Here is a 19,382-nt window from a genome sequence, read left to right on the forward strand (position 1 = left end):
GTCGGAGTGCAGATGAGGGGATGAGGGAGGAGAAGAGACCGAGGAGCAAGGACAGGGGAAATATGGTTAAGGGAGAGCAGAGAGAGGACAAGGCAAGTTGGGATGCAATGAAAGTAAATCTGCTGTAGATTAAATTTAAAAGGAATGTTTTTTTCTTCAGATCCAAAAAAGAGAAAATGTAGATCAAAATGACATTGAACACATTTTCCTAACAGGATGAGTCGTAGATACAGGTCATTGTGTTAACCATACATCTCAGTTACACAACCTCTCCCTCACTACTCTTACCAGTATGACCTCATCCTTTAAGCAACATGTTTGTTAAAGAGCATATGGCTCGCTCTGTGTGGATGTGTGTAATGAGCTCATCCTCTTTCCCCCCTATGTAGTTATCTGTATAGGACTGAGGGTGTTTAGCAGCAGGGAGAGTCATTGAGAGGACACACACACACACGCACGCACACACACACACACACACACACACACACAGAGTTCACAGCTGCCAGGCTGTTTGGGATGTTTCCTCCACCTGACAAAAATGTATGTTTCATTAAATGAGGTTACAGGTCTTTGTGCTTCAAATGTTTGTCCTGGTTTCTAGAGAACTTAAAATACATTTTAGTTGTTTCTACATTGTTATCATGAGTTATGAATGCAGAAATGGAACATAAAGTAAGGGTCCTATGTTAAGAGAACAATTTAGTTACCTTCGCGCACCAGTAACTTGTCTATGTAAAACACCATTTACTACTGCATATGGGAGATTTTTTAGGACGGTACTCAACTTAGAATTATGTCAGTCAAATACGATTTTGCTGTCCAATACAAATATTTGACTATCGGCTCCTTTTTTTTCCATTTAGAGTTTGAGAGCTTAAATAGAATTTAGCGGGATGTTCAGGGTAACAGCGACTTTCAAGGAATATAGTAAACAAGCAGAGTTAACCCCCTGAAATAATGTGTGCTCGTTGCGCAAGCGATGGTTCGGAAATGTGCAACAGCATTTTTTGCCGACACTAGATGTCAAACAAAAGCCAGAGACTGCATCGTATTAATCTGCTGTGAGCTGTACATTAACAATTTCTAAGCAGAAAGAAGGAGATAATATTATTTCGGAGCCTGACTTAAGCGTCTCTTCCTGCGGGCAGCTGCCTCCATCTCACTCAGACTCACCCTGGGTCGGGGTCTGCAGCTGCCTGTACTGGAGAGCAGTGTGAAAGCAAGGAGTGCTCACTCTGCAGTGCATCTGAGGACCGAAATGTCCACAGAAGTACACTGACTCCTTGAAGAATGTCAGTCGACTTAAGAGTCTCCAACTGATGATTCAAATCTAAAACTTTCAGGGGGCAGCCCTATTATTTATATATTTCTTGATATTGTGTAACAGACAGCTTTTTTTGGATGTGAAACATTTGTGGCAGTTGTGAGAACATCAGCATTGTAGCTCACTTATGTGATGATGATGTCACTACATCTTCGTTGCGGTCATGAACGGCGTTATACAAGGCTGCCATAATCCACAAAATAAGGGCCTCTCTTTCACTTCAAGTTTTGTTGTGAGAAAGTTGAAGAGGCCCTTTTATATAGGTCATGCAGTGTGGTACATCTTAATGCCTAGAGTTATTTTAATGTCATATTTACAACAAGGGGCTTCTCCAAGTCAACCTGATCAATTCAGTTGGACATTTAGTCTGGTCTAATTTGACTGATTCACTGTGTCCACTCAGCTGTTAAAAACCAGTATGTACAGCACTTCCTCCCTGCCATACATGCATACCACAGAGGTCATACATGTATGCATGGACTACTGTATGCTTCTGCCATAGCCTCCGTGACCATTGGTATATGCGCAGCGTGTTCAGAGCATGTGGGTGTTCAGACTCTGTGTTTGTGGGTGCGTGTGTGTGGTCTTGAGGCTATGGAGAGCAGTAACACAGAGTTGACAGGGGGCCGCAGAGATTTAGGGCGAGGTGCCAAGGAAGCCAAGGAAACACGTGTGTGCACACTCATGCAGACGCGCACACACACACACACCCCTCATCCTCTGATCTCGAGGGGGCATCTGCTCTGGTCCGGGTCACTGGCAGCGAGTGCTCGATCGGGCTCAAAAGTATCACCACGGCAACTGCATCGCATAATCCCATTCCATCTCATCCCATCCACGAACTGTGTGCGACGTGATTGGCCTGTTCCCCCTGGGGCGTCGAGGCGACGGCTCAGGCGCTGTCTGCTTACTCGCTGTGTCAGCTATGGCTTTGAGTCTGTGGGCGGGGAGCGAGTAGCGCATTAAAGGAACGTTTGGCGCATTTTGGCAAGAGACGGTGTGAATTATGCAGACGCACCCCTACTGTGAGTGTGTGTCTGTGTGTGCAGTCCTGCCAGTGTGAGTCCTCCATGAGGAACAGTGTGGGGAGAATAAGCCACTCTAAGCAAACAATATCCCTTTTTTTGTCTTCATCTGTCGCACTCCAATCCAGTCATGAAAGTTTACGTCTGTTAACCTTCTATTTAGGGCTGGTCAGTTTGCTGATATTATATCCATGTTGTGATATGAGACTAGATATCATCTTAGATTTTGGATTTTGTAAGTGTTGTCTTTTCCTAATGTAATTTTCTAAACTTACCAGACTGCTCTAGCTGTTCTATTATTTGACTTATGATTACGAAAAATCTCATTGTGTAAATATGACCAACAGTTAAACGTACAATATTGTTGCAATATGGACATCAAGGTATTTGTACAAAAATATTGTGATATTTAATTTTCTCTATATCAACTGGCCCTACTTTTATCATTTCCTAGTATCATCATGATCTTCTTTTACATCCCTCCCTGCCCTTGACTGTTTTCAAACTGTGTTTATACACCAAAAAAAAAGACAGTCACAATGACATGGATATTACTGGTTACCTCCTATAATAAAGCTAAAAGGCCAGGGGATGAAACCAGTGAATTTACATGCACAATAAAAATATGCATTTCTGAAGATCAAAAGAAGTGCTGTTTTCCTGAATGCGCTGTTAAAACAGTTTTGTCTGTGGTGATGAGGCATCGTATCCAACAGGCTTTCTTCTCTCTTCACGTTTCATCTTTTTTGGCATCTTAAGTGATTTGTTGTTACCTGCCATGCCAATACAGAGTTAGATTGAGTAGTGAAGATGAGAGGAGTCACTAAAATAACCCTGCATAATACAAACAGCTCTGAATAATCAAAATAATCATTAAAAAAAAAAGCACTTCAGTTTTGCCTTCATCTCTCCTCTCTTCATTCCCCCACTCATCTCGCACCAACTTTGGCTTTCATCCATCCCTCCCTTCCTCATTCACATGACAGTGTAAGCTGGCTTTGAATTGAGCTGTCTACCTTCACTTTTCTCTCTCTTCTCACTCTGCTCTCTCACACACACCCTCCACCTCCATCACTATCTCTTTGTTTTGCCAAAGAATACAAACACAGTCTGAATTAAAACACAACTGACAGTTTGCATCCAGTTTCATTGCTCCTCCTCCTCTCTCCTCCTCCCACGATTCCTCCCTCACATACATGTCCCCCCCATCTCTCCCTTTCTCTCTTGCTCCAGCTGTCAGGAGGCTTCATTATTAAAGATTCATGGCGGAGTCTGGGCAGCTCTTCCAAAAGCTTTTGTCAGACAGACCGAGTGTCTCAAATCTCACTGCCACTAACTGGAGGTGACATAAAGACTCACATAGATCTACATGCACACAGGCACACACACACACACACACACACACACACACACACACACACACACACACACACACATTTTCAGTGTGTGGTTTGCTACACTATTTTACTATCTGTCCAGCCCTTTTTTTAATTAAAAAATCATCTTGAAAGTTGGACTCTTAGTACTTCTTTTCATTTGTGATAATAGGTCATTGTTAAATACCGTACTCTTTTGCCAATGACCACTTCATGCTGTGCTTAAATTTTTATGAATGTTGTAAATATTTGACACTCACCATGGTGTTATAAATCACAGGTTTTGGCTTGCTTATGTTTTTTGCCATTAGAAGTCATGATGACTTATTTTATCAATAAAACAGTGCTACTTCATCCGCTGTCTTCTTTCACGTTTTACCGAATGCTCTATCAGACAGGGCTGCACTGTTTCACCATTATACTTGTCACAGTAGTCTGTCTGCCACTTTTTCTTTCATTCTCTCTCACCCCTTCCTCATGCACATATGGGTGCATATAATATATTGCACCATGACTAAACAGTATGCATTAATTTCACCATGTACAGTATTGTAGATCGTTTTGCAAAACACATGTTACTAATTTAATTATGGCACATATTTTGTTTGGTTCCAAGGGGATTACAGAGCCAGGAGGCTTTGCTGTGCTAACGTGGGTCTTTGTGCTCAACCATATAGGGCCTTATTTAAACAGTCTATTGAGCATGGTCTAAAATGCATGGCGCAAATGCATTTAGGGTGTGTCCAACTCCACTTTTGCTAGTTAAATGGTGCATAATCTGGGTGCAAAGGGGCTTTATTTAGTCCATGAAATAATCTTAGGTGTGTTTTTGGTGTAGCATGAATTCAACCAATTAGAGTGTCATCTCACATTCCTTTTAAAATCCAGGTGCACCTGCATCTGGTGCAATATAAATGGAGGATTTGGCAAATTGGAGAGGCGTAGGTTTGAGGAAGAGTACGTTTTTGCAGATTGTTGGCCACCATGATGCATGGTTGAGCCTTGGAGTACAGCCCCAGTCCCGAACTTGCTCTCCACCAGAGCCCTGGGCTGTGGTGAAAGGCGGAAAGCTGTGGGGCACCACTCCATGTGAGAGACTCTCCACCTAGAGAACAAGTTGCAAGCCCTGGAGCCCACCATCAATATCCTGGATGAGCAGGAATTTCCTTCTCTATGTGAGCGGCCCCAGTTCTCCATGCCTTCAATTGCATCACGACTGGCTTCCACTCCAACCATGCCCGGGTGGTCTGCTTGTCACACAGGGAAACACGCCACCACTGCAGCTAGCCCTCGCCTGGGAGCGGAGTGTCTCTCGGAACCTCAACCTTGCTCCTCAAAAACAAAAATCAGAATAATGCCTCGCCCCAGTTCTACGCATTTGACAAACTGATTAATCACTCCAAATCTGCTCCTCGTATATTTCCCTCCACTGCCAAATGTGATTAAGTTGCTGTCTTCTTTTAGAGAAAAGTCTCATATTAGAGATAATGTATTAATTTCTTGCAGCAATGCACCTAGCCCCGCTCCACCTCCTCACCTGTCATCTCTCTTGTCGGAAGTAATTCAGCACCTAAAGTCTTCCACCTGTTCACTTGATCCCATCCCTACCAAACTGTTCAGATCTTTCATTACTTCATAAATAACATATAAAACATGATTAATATCTCTAGACCCATCTCTAATTAATAATTCATAATTACAGACCAATTTCCAATCTTCAGTTACTTAAAATACTTAAAAAAGGTGGAAACAAACATCAACATCAAACATCAACATTGTCGACACACTAGTTATCTCAGTTGTACACTGTAACAGAATTATTGGTTTTCATCTTGAACCAAAGTTTAGAAAAAAAAAATCCTGCCATACGTCTGTTTGATATAAAGGACATAACAAACCAAATTTGCAGTGGGAATTACCTTGAGTAAATTCTTCTCATGGACATTTCAGGAGGGAATAGCTCACATACCACCAGGGAAAACAACAAAAAAGCCTCTCTCTGTAGTTGGAAACTTTCACAAGCAGGTAACATGGTGTTCCTTTGTCACACATACCATTCCTGACATAGAAGTGTCTTCTATTTGATCTGCAACCAACTGGCCTTGTGCCTTGTGAAACTATGAACAGTACACTTCAGAAAGATGTTTTCTGGCTCATTCCCTCTTAATACAGATGATAACAAATCCAGTTAGCCTCTCCCTATTGATATTGCTTGTTAGGTGTTTTTGTATTTGATGCGGGAAGCAGACAGACTCTATCACTGAAGGCCATTGATTTATGTTTATGTGTGTATGTGTATGTGTGCAGGCTTTTCATGCTTTTATATCTTCATTAATGACTTAGGAACGTAGATTTTCAAGTACCTTTTGAGTGTTTATCTCTGAAAAAAGTTTTATTTTGAAAGCTTCTCGCTTTGCTGTCATTGAATGTTACAAATGGCATGTGTCAGCTTCAGCGATGTTACAGTGAAGTCCTTATTTTACATGCACACACATGGCCGCATGGGGACGCCTGTAATGACAGCCTTTGAGACAGCAGTGGGCTAGTGTCATGCCAGTATCACCTTTTTTCAGTTGGTTAAATCAAAAGCATGGGAACATGGAATTGTGTGAACTGTTGGTGCAAAACAAATGCCATATTATCTACTACTGTTAATTTTCTCCTTTATTTTTGTCCTTGTTTGTACAGAAAAGCCCAGGAGCAGCAGAAAAAGGTGGTGGTAGCAGGTTGTGTCCCGCAGGCTCAGCCACGGATGGACTACCTCAAAGGACTCAGCATCATTGGGGTATGCGTTTCTCTGTTTGGATTCACTTAGGCCTATATGAAATGGGTAATCGGAGTGATGTACGGATGCGTTAATACAGCATATACTCTATGTCTGCATATGACTTTATTTGAGTCTATTGGATAACCTATGAGTAGTCCTGACAGATAGATACACACAAAGAGATACAGATGGTTTGACCTGTCAGTCACCTGGCTGCCAGCTTAATGTGTCGGTTCCTTTCTGGCCTCCCTGCTGCTTGGTTGATCAATAGATCTCCCAGTGAGACACGATCGAGACTACTAAGATGAACATGGTGGGAAGTAGAGAAGAAGGAAGAATTTCTGATCGAAGGAGGAAGAAAGATAGAAAAAGAGGGTGGGAGGAGGAGAAAAGGAAGACAGGAAGCATAGACACCAGTTTAAGGATCTTCATACAAAAAAAGTAACTGTGTCTGTATCATTTACCTCAGTGCTTCATGTGAACAATGTTTTAAAGATAGCTGAGAAGACTGAAATGAGTTAACAAGATTGTCTTCGAGTGCTATTTGTTTCTATTATACATTTAGTGGCATCAGTCTGATTCTTGTGAATGCAATATCTTAAGAACCAGACTGATGCAAGGTCACAGTCATTGTGACCTTGCATCAGTCTGATTCTTGTGAATGCGATATCTTAAGAACACCTTCGGGGAATTTCTTCAAATTTGGCACAAACGTCCCCTTGTACTCATTGATGAACTGACTAAATATTGGTGGTCAAAGATCAAGGTCACTGTGATCTTGCGTCCGTCTCATTCTTGTGAAAGCAAAATCTCGAAAACACCTTGGGGGAATTTCTTCAAATTTGGCACGAATATTCACTGTGACTCAAGAATGAATTAATTAGATTTTAGTGGCCAAAGGTCACAGTCATTGTGACCGTGCATCAGTCTGATTCTCGTGAATGCGATATCTTAAAAACACCTTTGGGAAATTTCTTCAAATTTGGCACAAACGTCCCCTTGTACTCATTGATGAACTGACTAAATATTGGTGGTTAAAGATCAAGGTCACTATGATCTTGCGTCCGTCTCATTCTTGTGAAAGCAAAATCTCAAAAACACCTTGGGGGAATTTCTTCAAATTTGGCACAAATATTCACTCAAACTCAAGGATGAATTAATTAGATTTTAGTGGTCAAAGGTCAAGGTTGTTGTGACCTTGCATCAGTCTGATCTTGTGATTGCAATATCTCAAGAACACCACAAGGGAATTTCTTCAAATTTGGTACAGACGTCCACTTTGACTCAACAGTGAACTGATTAGAATTTGGTGGTCAGTGGTCAAGGTCCGTGTGACCTCACAAAACATAGTTTTGGTCATGACTCAAGAATTGATATGTAATTATGACAAAATTTCACACAAATGACTAATTGGATAAAATGATGAAGTGATGACATTTTTTATCCCAAAGGTCAGCTTCACTGTGACATCATGATGTTCTGCAAAAACACTTTTCTGGCCATTATTTAATGTCATAACATAACAGAGACCGAGACATTTGGTCAGATACTGAATTGGTGACACTATTCTTTGGTGCCCACGTTGAAACTGTGCTGATTATATAAATGTTCTCTACTGCCGGGGAAAGATGTGTGTGACACCTCCATGTTTTCACAGACATGGATGTAAACTGTAAGTGTAACTTGACCGGTGTGTGGAGGCATACAACCGCGAGGTGGTAATTCTTTTTTTTCCCTCAGATCGTGGCAGTCTGGTCTTCCACATGTAGAACATTTTTCACTAATGTAGAAAGACTGTGTACATTGACTCGTATTCGTTGGGGAGATCTGATGTATGGAGAAAGACCGCGGTAGGAAGGGACAAGTGATGTGAATACCTCATAGCTTTGGGTCCTGCATGTAAACTGGCCTTTCAAATCCTCTTTTATTGAAGGTGGCACTTGACAGTTGGCTCTCAGTTAAAATTCAGTTAACATCGGGGAGTCATAGAAATTCACAGATAAAACAACAGGGGGGAAGAAAATTTTATTTTAAGTAGATTTATTAGGGCCATTTCCCTGCAGTGTCTATACAGTTTATTGTAACAACAAGTGAATTTGATTATTTTGCATTGCCATTCATAAGCTATTACATTTCCACTCATAACCCTGTGGTGCAGGTATGAATAGATTGTATAGCAAACTGTGATATGGAACAGCTATTTAATTTTCCGTCTTTCACCTCAGTAATCACAGGAGGAAACTAAAACGATGCGTCAAGGTTATCACTATTTAACAACTAAATGAGTGTCCTCATTAAATCATTGATGATGTTTGTAATTAGAGAGTGTGTTTTTCTTCTATCTGCTGCTGCAAAATCCTCTCGAGCTTTAAGTCTAATACTTGAATATTCATCTTAAAGCTTTCTTATGGGTGAATGTAAAGTTTTTATTGTCAGTTCAGTCTTGCAAGTAAACATCAGTCACTCAAACATAAACAGAGTGAAGTTGTTAAAATATGCTTTATCTTTGACAAATGTGTAATGCAAACATGTCCGCACCATACATAAAATGTTTAGGAGAGCTAAATAATTCCTGCATGCATAAAAAAGCATACAGTTGATCTGGTTAGATATATTATATTTGCATGCATTTGTTTACTCAGTGCACAGAGACTGAGCTTTGCCTTCTAAATCACCACACAAAACCTTGATCTTAATTTCACATAATGCTGAATTTATTTGGTTGCGTAAAAAAACAAACTGCCTCATTGAAAGTGAAGATGAATCAAAGGGTTCAATATCCAATGTTGATTACTGCCACTGTCTTAAAAATAATGGGTTGGGGGGCAGTGGGTGTCTCAAATGTTACGTTAAATATCCTTTACTATAAATAATGTAATTCCATTTAAGAAAACATCCCACCATGTAACATAATTACATTCAAATCAAGTGGCATGTATGTATAATATAATTACATTCAGATAAACAGGCTTGTATATGTAATAGCCTACAGGGCGAGGCAGAAACATCTGGGAAGTTTACCACTGTCGGTCCTTTCATTGTTATGAGTAGATTGGATTATGCATTGATACACACATGCATACACACACACACACACACACACACACACACACGCACACTCACTGATGGACACACGCATGAACAGGCACAGCCGGTAACAAACACAGACGGAGGTATATGAGTATGCACGCACTCCCCTTGTGTATCCTTGGTAGTAACAATCAGCCACACAATGACGGTGACAGTTGGTGGGTTATGCAAATGAGATGCAAATAACCAGTCGTGAATTTGTATATAGTGATTGCACTAACGGCTAGATAAGGGGTGTAGTTAAAAGAAAGAGTGCTTCCTGTTGAATACATCCACTTTAATTGACCCGTGTGTCAGCTTTTATGTGCGTTTCTGTTGTGTTTTACTGCCTGATGTTCCTGTGAAATGAATGACAGCGTGTTGTGTGTAAGGTACACAGTCAGTCACGCAAGACTACAGTGTGTCTCTGGACATGTCACATCCTGTATCTGAGACACATCACACAGACATACACACACACACACACACACACACACACACATGGGGCTGGCTTGGTAATAAGAGCTTTACAGTGGGTAAGCATGTTGTAAACATGAAAAGCACGCAACATCAGTCTTCTCAGCATGTATGTATGTGTTGGGTGTGGGGTACATAAGTGACTGTTGAAAGCCCAGTTTACACATCTTTTTTATACCTTAGCCCAATTACTCACAAATTATATGCACTTCATGTTGTTTATTGTGAGTGTATAATGTTACTTGCTGACAGCTCATTAAAAAAAAAAACCTTGGTTGCATTAATTTCTTCAGTTTTCTAGAACTTAAAAATATTTTTCCTTCCCTTTTATACTATTTTCTTTCTTGTCCTTTGTCCATAGGCCAGAGATTTCTGTCACACTTAGCTAGGGTTCTTACGCAGCATGGGAAAATACGGAAACAAGAAAAGAGAGTATGGAAAAATGTTTTTGTTTCCAGACTATTGCCCCTTCTCTGTTTTCTAAATATGAACTTAATGAATGTGGAGGCTCATTCACACCTTCAAAAGCTTTTCTCCACAGATGAAGAAAAGAAAAATTCTGCGCACTGTCTGTTACTTGCAATAAACTTTTTTAAGCAAAAGTTTCGGTCATCAGATTGCTTAGTAAAGTTTATTGCAAGTAGCAGGACAGTGTGCATGAATTCTCTTTTCATTAAAATATGAACTTAAGAATTTCTAAAAAGAAAGTGGTCGTACAATCAGAGTGTTATTATGCCATTTGGAGGAGGCAGACACTGAAGAATGTTTTCAGAAAACTTCTTCATGGTTGTGTTCATAGTCTTTTCCATGGACACAGTGAATAAACAAGGCTGCAAGTTAACTTTCTTTCAACTCATTTTTGCTTCTTATTTATGAAAGAGACAAAAAAGAGACAATACTATAATTTTGATTATTCAGTATGTTAGCACCGGTTACTTTGATTCCTTTTTGGTCAGAGACGTTTCACCGTGGGACATCGTTTAACTTTCTGTGTAAGAGTTTGGACTTACAGACCATAATGGGTAAATGGTTGTTTTCTGAGGGCTGGCTGTTTGTACGCAGATGTCAGATATGGATTGAAAAGTTATGGGAAAGTATGGAAATTTGAGTCTGAAAAAGTATGGGATTTTAAAATGAAGAATGTGTGAAACTGCTTAGTTTATTCATGACATGAGTGCTTTTTTTATTTTTTATTTTTTTTAGACTACAGATAGCCTTTGTCAATGTGTCTATATATGTATGCTCTGTGTAGAGTTTTATCTGCTTTGTACATGCAGCAATAGGGCTGCGACTGGTCATTTTTTAGCCCTTTATTTTCTCCATTAAATGATTAATCATTTTGTCTGTAAAATGTCAGAAAAAAGTAATACATGCCCTGTAATTTCCTTAGAGCGCAAGGTGACGTCTTCAGATGGTATGTTTTATCCGACCAACAGTCCAAAATCCAAAGCTATTGAGTATATTATCATGTATGATCATGTATGATCATGTATGACGAAGAAACACGTCAACTTCATTTATTTAAGAAGCAAAAATGTTTGGCTAATTACTAAAATGATTGTTCAATTATCAAAATAGTTAATTATCTGTTGATCAACTAATGGATTAATTGACTAATGGTTGCAGCTAAATACAGTACTTATTATCACCTCTTGGTAAACATCCTACTTGCAAATGGCAATTTGTTATAACAGAAATAATAAAAAAATATCTTATTTTTGACAAATGACTTTCTATGGAAGCATAGTTCTGCTGAAAATATGGTTGCTTCTTTCCACTAGATTTTTTCTTTTATTCAAATATATTCCAGGTGTATAAAGCAGGATTTGATAAGAACCATAATTAAAAAGCCAAATCTAAATTAAGCACTAAAATGTGAACAATAGCCGACCCTTACTGTGAGTGGGGACACCCGCTGCTGCTCTGAATGGACCCAGATTGCCTGGCCATTAGAAGAAAATAGGTTTTACCTTCAGTGTGTAACATGCATATTACTGCTGCCTACAAGGCGCTGTGTGCATCTGTGTGAGTGTGTTTGAAAGAAGGGTTACTGTGGGTAATGGGCCCCGAGGCATTGAGAGCGGGTGCCAAGGGCGAGAGCGCAGACCTCTAAGAACAGAGAAAGTGAGTGAATTAGAGGTGGAGGGGACGCTGTTAATAATGAAAGGAGAAATAATGGCAGAGAAATTATTTTTTGTCCTTTCCCACTTCTGTATTCCTCTCTCCATACACCCTTCTCTCACTCTTAACCCTTTCCTCTCCAGATTATCAGTAGAGGGATGGTACATTTGTAAAACCAGTGCTGTTCTCAGTAGAGCATAATACTACCTAATATTCTTTTCTTGCCTTTTTTCTCTACATGAGTTGGTGGGGTTTCAGAGTCCCCCTAGGCAGAGCTGCGGGATTTTCTCAACGGGAGGAATAGAGGAGAATAACTGTACTGCCTGATCATAACATGATTCAGTTGTAGTCATTCCCTTGTAATCTAAGGATATGCTATTAGTTTATTCTTACCTGTATGCTCATTTGTCTGTTTCTGCCTCTTGGTTCTCCATGAAATCTCACCGCCATATTGTGTCTCTGTCGATACTTAAGTGGTGTTGCAGCTACATAGACTCCTAGTGGCATTCAGGAAATCTATAACACTTAATCCTGGCTGGGGAAAACTCAGTGCAATTGTATCTGTTTGTACTTATTTGCCTGTGTGCATACTGCATATTGTCTTTGTATATATTTACATGCCCTCTTTGTTTACATGTGGATCAGTGTGTGTGTGTTTGCGGGTTGTCGATATCAGGCTTTTGTTTGACTGTGTGGACCTGGTTGGTCAGCATCAATAAACTTCTCCCATGTGTGTCTGTCTGTGTTTCAGGTCCAACAGATTGATCGAGTGGTGGAAGTGGTGGACGAGGCCGTTAAAGGTATTTATCCACACACACGGACACATGCACATACACAGGCAGGCACTCATTGTATAAGTGAATAAGCAAAAAAGCATTGATCAGCTAATGAATGAATAAAAGAGAGTCCCTCCATTGTTTGAATAGGAAATGTATGAATGATTTTCAGTAAAGTAGTCTGTGCACTTATTGACAGAATGCAAGGGCTAAGAATGAATTTATCACTTCCCTGCAGAAGAGCACATAATCAAATACTAATGGCTTTGTGTTGACTTCCTGTCTGCTTTCTCACAATTAGCATTTTAAAACATTTGGTTCTTAGCATTTATTGTCCATAATAAATTACCAGCTAGAGTTTTGTAAGAAGATTCAGTATTGTTCAAAGTACAAAGATCTACAGGGGGAATGATCCGTGTGTTTGAATTAGATCATTTTAAAGTCAGGGTTTGGGAAATAATCGATACAGTATTATATTGTGATATTTTTTGTGGCAATGATGTATCAAAACACAGATGTCAAGTATCAGTGTTTTTTACAATATAGATTATAAACATAAATACAAATTAAAGCTGCTACCAGCGAAGAACGGCCCTCGCACCTCTGCGCAATTCAGGGGTGCTGGCAGAACGCCGGCTGATGCCGCTGTTCCTTTCTGTGAAAGTCGGACCTTGCATGCAGGAGTGAGATGGTATATCCTTCGATAACACTTTACTTGAAGGTATCTACATAAGGGTGACATGACATTGTCATAACTATGAGATGACACTGTCATGAACTTGTCATAAACATTATGTACATGTCATAAACGTTTATGACTGCTGTCATTAAGTGTCATTCGTTTTTTGTAATGACAAGTTGACATTGTTTGGGTTGTCTTGATTATGACAACTTGACATTAATTAAAGTGACATTACCAGAAGTTGTCTTTGTCATAACAACTTGACATTGAATTTGTTTTGGATGTCCTTATGATGACAACTTGACATTAACATAAAGACATCTTCTGGTTACGTCATCCTGGTTAATGTCAAGTTGTCATTATAAGGACATCCCAAACAAATTTAATGTCAACTTGTCATGACAAAGACAACTTCTGGTAATGCCACTTTAATTAATGTCAAGTTGTCATAATCAAGACAACCCAAACAATGTCAACTTGTCATTGCAAAAACCAAATGACACTTAATGACAGCAGTCATAAACCTTTATGACACGTACATAATGTTCATGACAGGTTCATGACCGTGTCATGTCATAGTTATGACAGTGTCATGTCACCCTCATGTAGATACCTTAAAGTAAAGTGTTACCTATCCTTCACAGAGTGTGGGCGTTGGAATGATATATTTCACATTTTGTGCCACTTCCTGTTTCCACTTTGTGGCACTACAAAACACTCTGATCATATGCCATGTTGCTGTGAATCAATTGGGGACCACACCATGCAAACTTCAGGTCAATCAAAAGATAACTGTCTGACAAGACTTACTTCTTGTTGCAAGTAGCTGGCGCGATCACCCTGACACCTAATGTGCATGTAGATAGCTTCGGGCCTGGAGCCTCCTAAAACGTGTGAAGTTTGGGGCAAATTGGATCATGTATGCTGCAGTATCAAACCACTTCCTGTTTGGCGGCCAAAAACATTTACATTTGACACCTCGCCACTGTCACACATTTTGATGTAACTCAAGCTTTTAACAACTTTTCATCTTTAATGTCTTTTATATGGTACACACCACATTTGAAGTCGATGAAAATTATAGGAGTTTGTGAAATGCTCAAAAATTACACATTTAACTCAAAATGGCTGACTTCTTGTTGGGTTTAGGGTATTGCTCCAGAGACTTTTTGTGCGTCTTGGGGGGTTACATGTGCCTACCAATTTTTGTACATGTAGGTGAAACCAAGATGGTAACAAAATGTGTTCAAACGTTACTGACTACATTGCTAAATAAGTAAGATTAATGGTTTAGATTGAGTGTGTGTGTTGAAAAGAGAACAGTCATCAGTGTTGCTTTCCGATCTGTCTCGCTGTCTGAGTAGCTTGTTAAGCAGTCTTTTCTGTCTGAGCGGCTCACTGACGGCAAGACAGACTCACATGGCAGTGATTAGGTCATCCATTTAAACTGTTAGTGAACCACCGCACTTAACTATTTAATGAAGGTCAGGCAGAGTTTACAGTGTGAGAGTGTCCAGTCAAGCTGTCATACACCCCCAGCTGTTCTCTAATAAAGAACAGATTGAGTTTACACTGTGTGTGTATGTGTGTGTGTGTATGAGTTACTAGTTTGCACTGCAGGCCTCACTCTAATGAAGGACAGCTGAACTGAGGCTTAATTTTACAATGTGTCATCAACCCTAAATCGTCTGGCTACACACTCACATTCACACATGTAAACTGTGACTTTCATTCCCCCTTTCTTCTGTATGATTTGCTCATTCTTTCCTTTTTCTTCCCTTTTCCGTCTTCCTCACATTCCTCGGCATCTTTTGATCTCTTTTCCCCTCCTTTCTTCTTTCTCCGTCTGCCTTCTCACTGCCCTGTTCCATCCCTTCTGCCCTCCTTCCCTTCCTTTTTCCTCCCTCCTTCGCCCCCTCCATAGAAACTAATTTCCCCAGTATCATTACAGTTCTTTATGACCTCGTATAAACTGGGAGCTGTTATTTCAGCTCGGAGGCCTGGGCATAAACCTTTAAGCGAGGGGATTTGCCTTTCGTAATGGCTACTAAAATACTTACTTCAATGAACTGCTAATAGACGCAGTTCTTTGCTTCACCAAAATTGCTTGCAGGTCTGTTTTCCACATGACAAGAGTACTGGTATGCTTTTATGACCTTGTTTCTTGAGGTGTGAGACTATGCATTCAGTTTGGCTCAAAAACAACTTAACTGTCACTCCATAAGGATACTGTAAAACTGCTTTTAATCATAGTGCGGCTACGTAACATAAAGATCTGGTTACTACCTGTTGTAAATGGCAGAGAATTTTTATCCTTTAGTTATCTTGGGTTGGGTTGCTGAGCATGCACACAGTACTTAACATTTATATACAGTCGCACACATTACAGCTACTGCCCAGTCTTGTGGTGCTTGTCACTCTGCAGCAGCGTCAGGGATATGGTGGGTGATGTTGTTACTACGCTCACAAGCTTGCTTATCCAGATCAATAGTTTCTTTTTTAGCTGTGCCAGATGTTTATTTTGTTGCTAACAACAAACACAGCTTTGGCTTCATCGTGTATTCCAAGCCCACTGGCAGATCTATAAAAAATTAATTAATGACACCCATGGATGCACATTTTTGCAAGGGCACCTAGACAGATTTAATGTCTCTTAGTGATGCTCAACAAACAAAAACACAGGAACAGTTGGCTATTTGAGGGCTAAAATACAGAGAAAGAATGTTTACATTCACTAATCAAGAAAAAAAATTTATGCAGAGGCACACACAGGCTACATAAATATGCTTTATTCATGTTTTCAGTCTTAAAGCAACACAGACTTCCACTGATGTCTGATCTTTGCACCATTAATAAATAACTGCTGTACTTATTTCTTTATAGGCCTGTTTTGATGTCTTTGTGTCTTTATTGGCCTCCTAATATTGATCTCCTCTCACCGAGATGATAGCCTTGGATGATACCATTTCACCTGATATTCCTTTATCTTTTAGAAACAGTTTAGATTTAGTGTGTATATGTGACATAGAAACGGGGGCAGGAGAGGTTAGACAGGCTAATGTATCTACTTAGCTACAGATCAGAGGCTATATGGCACCCATATAACCTCACGATCCTTATTCCAGCAGGATAAACAAACTGTTTGCGTGTATCAGTGCTGAACAAATAAAGCAGGAGTTTTAAACACACGGATGAATGGAAAGAGACAGTTCGACAGGAGGAAGAGGAAATAAAGAGCAGGTACAAAGAGACAAATTGATGCATTCATATATATTTTAAGTCATCTGAAGGTATTCTTAACATTGCTTTTTAATGCTCAGTGACCTCCCATCTGGAAGCGACAAAAGCTTGTCATTGTCATGCATCAAAGTCTTGTGCTTTTTAAAGGAAGTGCTCTTTTGAAATGTTTGCATTGAGGCACGGCATCGAATTGTCAGGTAATATATCTGATGTGAGTTATTTCACATCAAAATTGATTCAGCTGACATTTGGCAAGGAAGTAAACTGCTTCACCAAGGACAGTCGTACATATCTAATTACCTGTTTTATCGAGGGGATAAATGACAAGCATTACACCCCTCCTGTCCCCCTCATCTGCCGCCTTTGTCCCTTCTTTCCAATGTGCCCCATCCCCCGAGCCTGCCTGCTGCTTTACAATCAAACCAGGGAGCACAACAAGACCCACCACTTATGAGACATCAGACACAGGTCAACAGGTCAGTCTTTTAGCTCCCTGCCCCTCTGATCCAACCATCCATCTGGCTATCCTGTACATCTTTCATCTGTGATGTATTTTTTTTCTATCATCATCCGACCATCCATCCATCTATCCTTTCCTTCCCTCCCTCCTTTTCTCTAGTATGTAATAATGGCTCGTTACGAGTGGAGAGAAGGATTTATGTTGGTTTGTATTTATGAAGGAGAGAAAAGAACAAAGGAGCGGGAGGTTGGGAAAAACACACAGGAGGGAGAGGAGGAGGGCAGTCAGTAACTAGAAAATGTGCTATAGGGTGATGTGTGTGTCTCTGTCTATGCAGGGTTGCCCATCGCAGCAGTTGGCCTCTCTAAACTCTGTAATTGAGATGACAAATAGGGCAGCGTTCGGTTTTCTTCAGCAACTCAAGTTAGCTATTTTATCTCTTGCTTCCCATTCATGGTCCCCTAGGCCCTGAAATTGAATTTGGCTTTGGGTACACTCCTGGAGTGATTCCATGCTGGTAGTGAGATTATTTCTTGAAGTTTAGGTGGCAGTCACGTTGACAGCAGTCCTGTGCAGTTTCAGAAGCAAGGAGAGGATATGTGGGGAATGGCAATTTCTAGGTTTTATAAGAAGGGACAATCTCATAATTTGGAAAAACATCTGGAAATCCAGCACCATACTGGTAACTGCATTCTCCTGACAAGTCTGTGTATGCAATTAGGTATTGGTAACTGCATTTTCCCTCAGCTAAAGCAATCAGAAACAAAAGTATAATATCAACAATCTGGAAGAATTGGAATTTCAAAACAGAATTTACCACAATCCCTCTGAGGTCTGAGCTAAAGCAGAACGCCTATTTTTTTTTTCAGCCGCTAAAGCTTCACATCACAAAATGTGGGTTTCAGAGTCCATTGTTTAACCTCAACATGCAAGCCATTACGGAAAGGCTTGCTTAGTGATAGCGTGCCACTATGTGCCCTGGAAAAATTGGTGTAATTTTTTTTATTTTTTTCATTTTCAACATCCAGTGTGATTTATAAAGCACCTGTTAGATTGTGCAGTTTTGTCATTATTCACGGCAGATAAGGTTCACATGCCCTTATTTTTTTGGGGTTGTATGTAGCTCTGAAACGGACTATTGAATGTTTTCTATTTAGTGCTCTTATTTAAATAGAGTGGCATAATCCAGGTTTCAACAAAAGGCAGCTCACCTCTAATGCTTTTAAAAGGGGAATGCAGTTGAATAAGTTTTAACTTAAAGCCTTGAAACCTTATAATCAAGAAGAAAAATTGTTAGTAGGTCTTTTCATCTCCTGGATCTTTGAGCCATCATCATTGGTATTCCATTAACTTTTTTTCTCTGCCATAAAACACATTTGTTGAATAAACTTTTGATCAAATGTTTAAAGCAGCACATGGGGAGCAGGTGGAAATGTGAAAGTTAAATGCTAAAGGAAGTATTAATGTATGGATGAACGGACTGATCAATCAACAGATGGTGCGACGGTTAGGAAGGGAAGAATATTAGAGCACGCATGAATTTTAAATCCATGTCGCTTCAGCAAAGGTGGAGACACAGATAGCTAGCTAGAAGAAAGCATGGCCAGACGTGCTTTAAGTCCCAGCTGTTTTCCACGAGGGAAGTTTTCTAATTTCATTGCTTGTACTGGGATATTAGGACCAGTCACGCCTCACCGATTGGCTCTTTGTCCTCCTCTGGGGCAGATTGTCATTTTTATCTACCAATTGATAGCTATGCTTCCTGCCCTGAGCCCACCCTCCCAGGAGACCCATGTAAAGCGGATGAAAACAGGAAGACAATTCCATCCCTCAACGCCTCCATCTCGCACAGCCTCTAGCTGGTCGCCCTATTAGATGGTTGGAGAAGAGAGACTGCTGCATCCCATTTCTGCACACCAAGGGACGACATCACTAGCTATTAGATATTTGACTCAGCTGTGGGTTTTCATTTGCTTCTGTAACACAGTGTGACATCTACTGAGCGATACTAGTTTTACTGGTGTTACAGTGTGCAGTTGGTAACAGATCTGAGTGAAATAACCCT

At 40.2% G+C, this 19,382-nt stretch overlaps 1 protein-coding gene across 1 annotated transcript in view; it reads left to right on the plus strand.

Moving 5' to 3' along the window:
• cdkal1 (CDK5 regulatory subunit associated protein 1-like 1) overlaps positions 1-19,382 on the plus strand; it is a 295,150-nt gene that overhangs the window by 83,736 nt on the left and 192,032 nt on the right. The window contains exons 5-6 of the mRNA XM_050045680.1: positions 6,414-6,510; positions 12,911-12,959. Coding sequence (XP_049901637.1) covers positions 6,414-6,510; positions 12,911-12,959 — 146 coding nt within the window. The remainder of the gene's footprint in view (positions 1-6,413; positions 6,511-12,910; positions 12,960-19,382) is intronic.

The sequence above is a fragment of the Epinephelus moara genome, chromosome 6 (genome assembly GCF_006386435.1).
Source record: "Epinephelus moara isolate mb chromosome 6, YSFRI_EMoa_1.0, whole genome shotgun sequence".
NCBI classification, from domain to species: Eukaryota; Metazoa; Chordata; class Actinopteri; order Perciformes; family Serranidae; genus Epinephelus; species Epinephelus moara.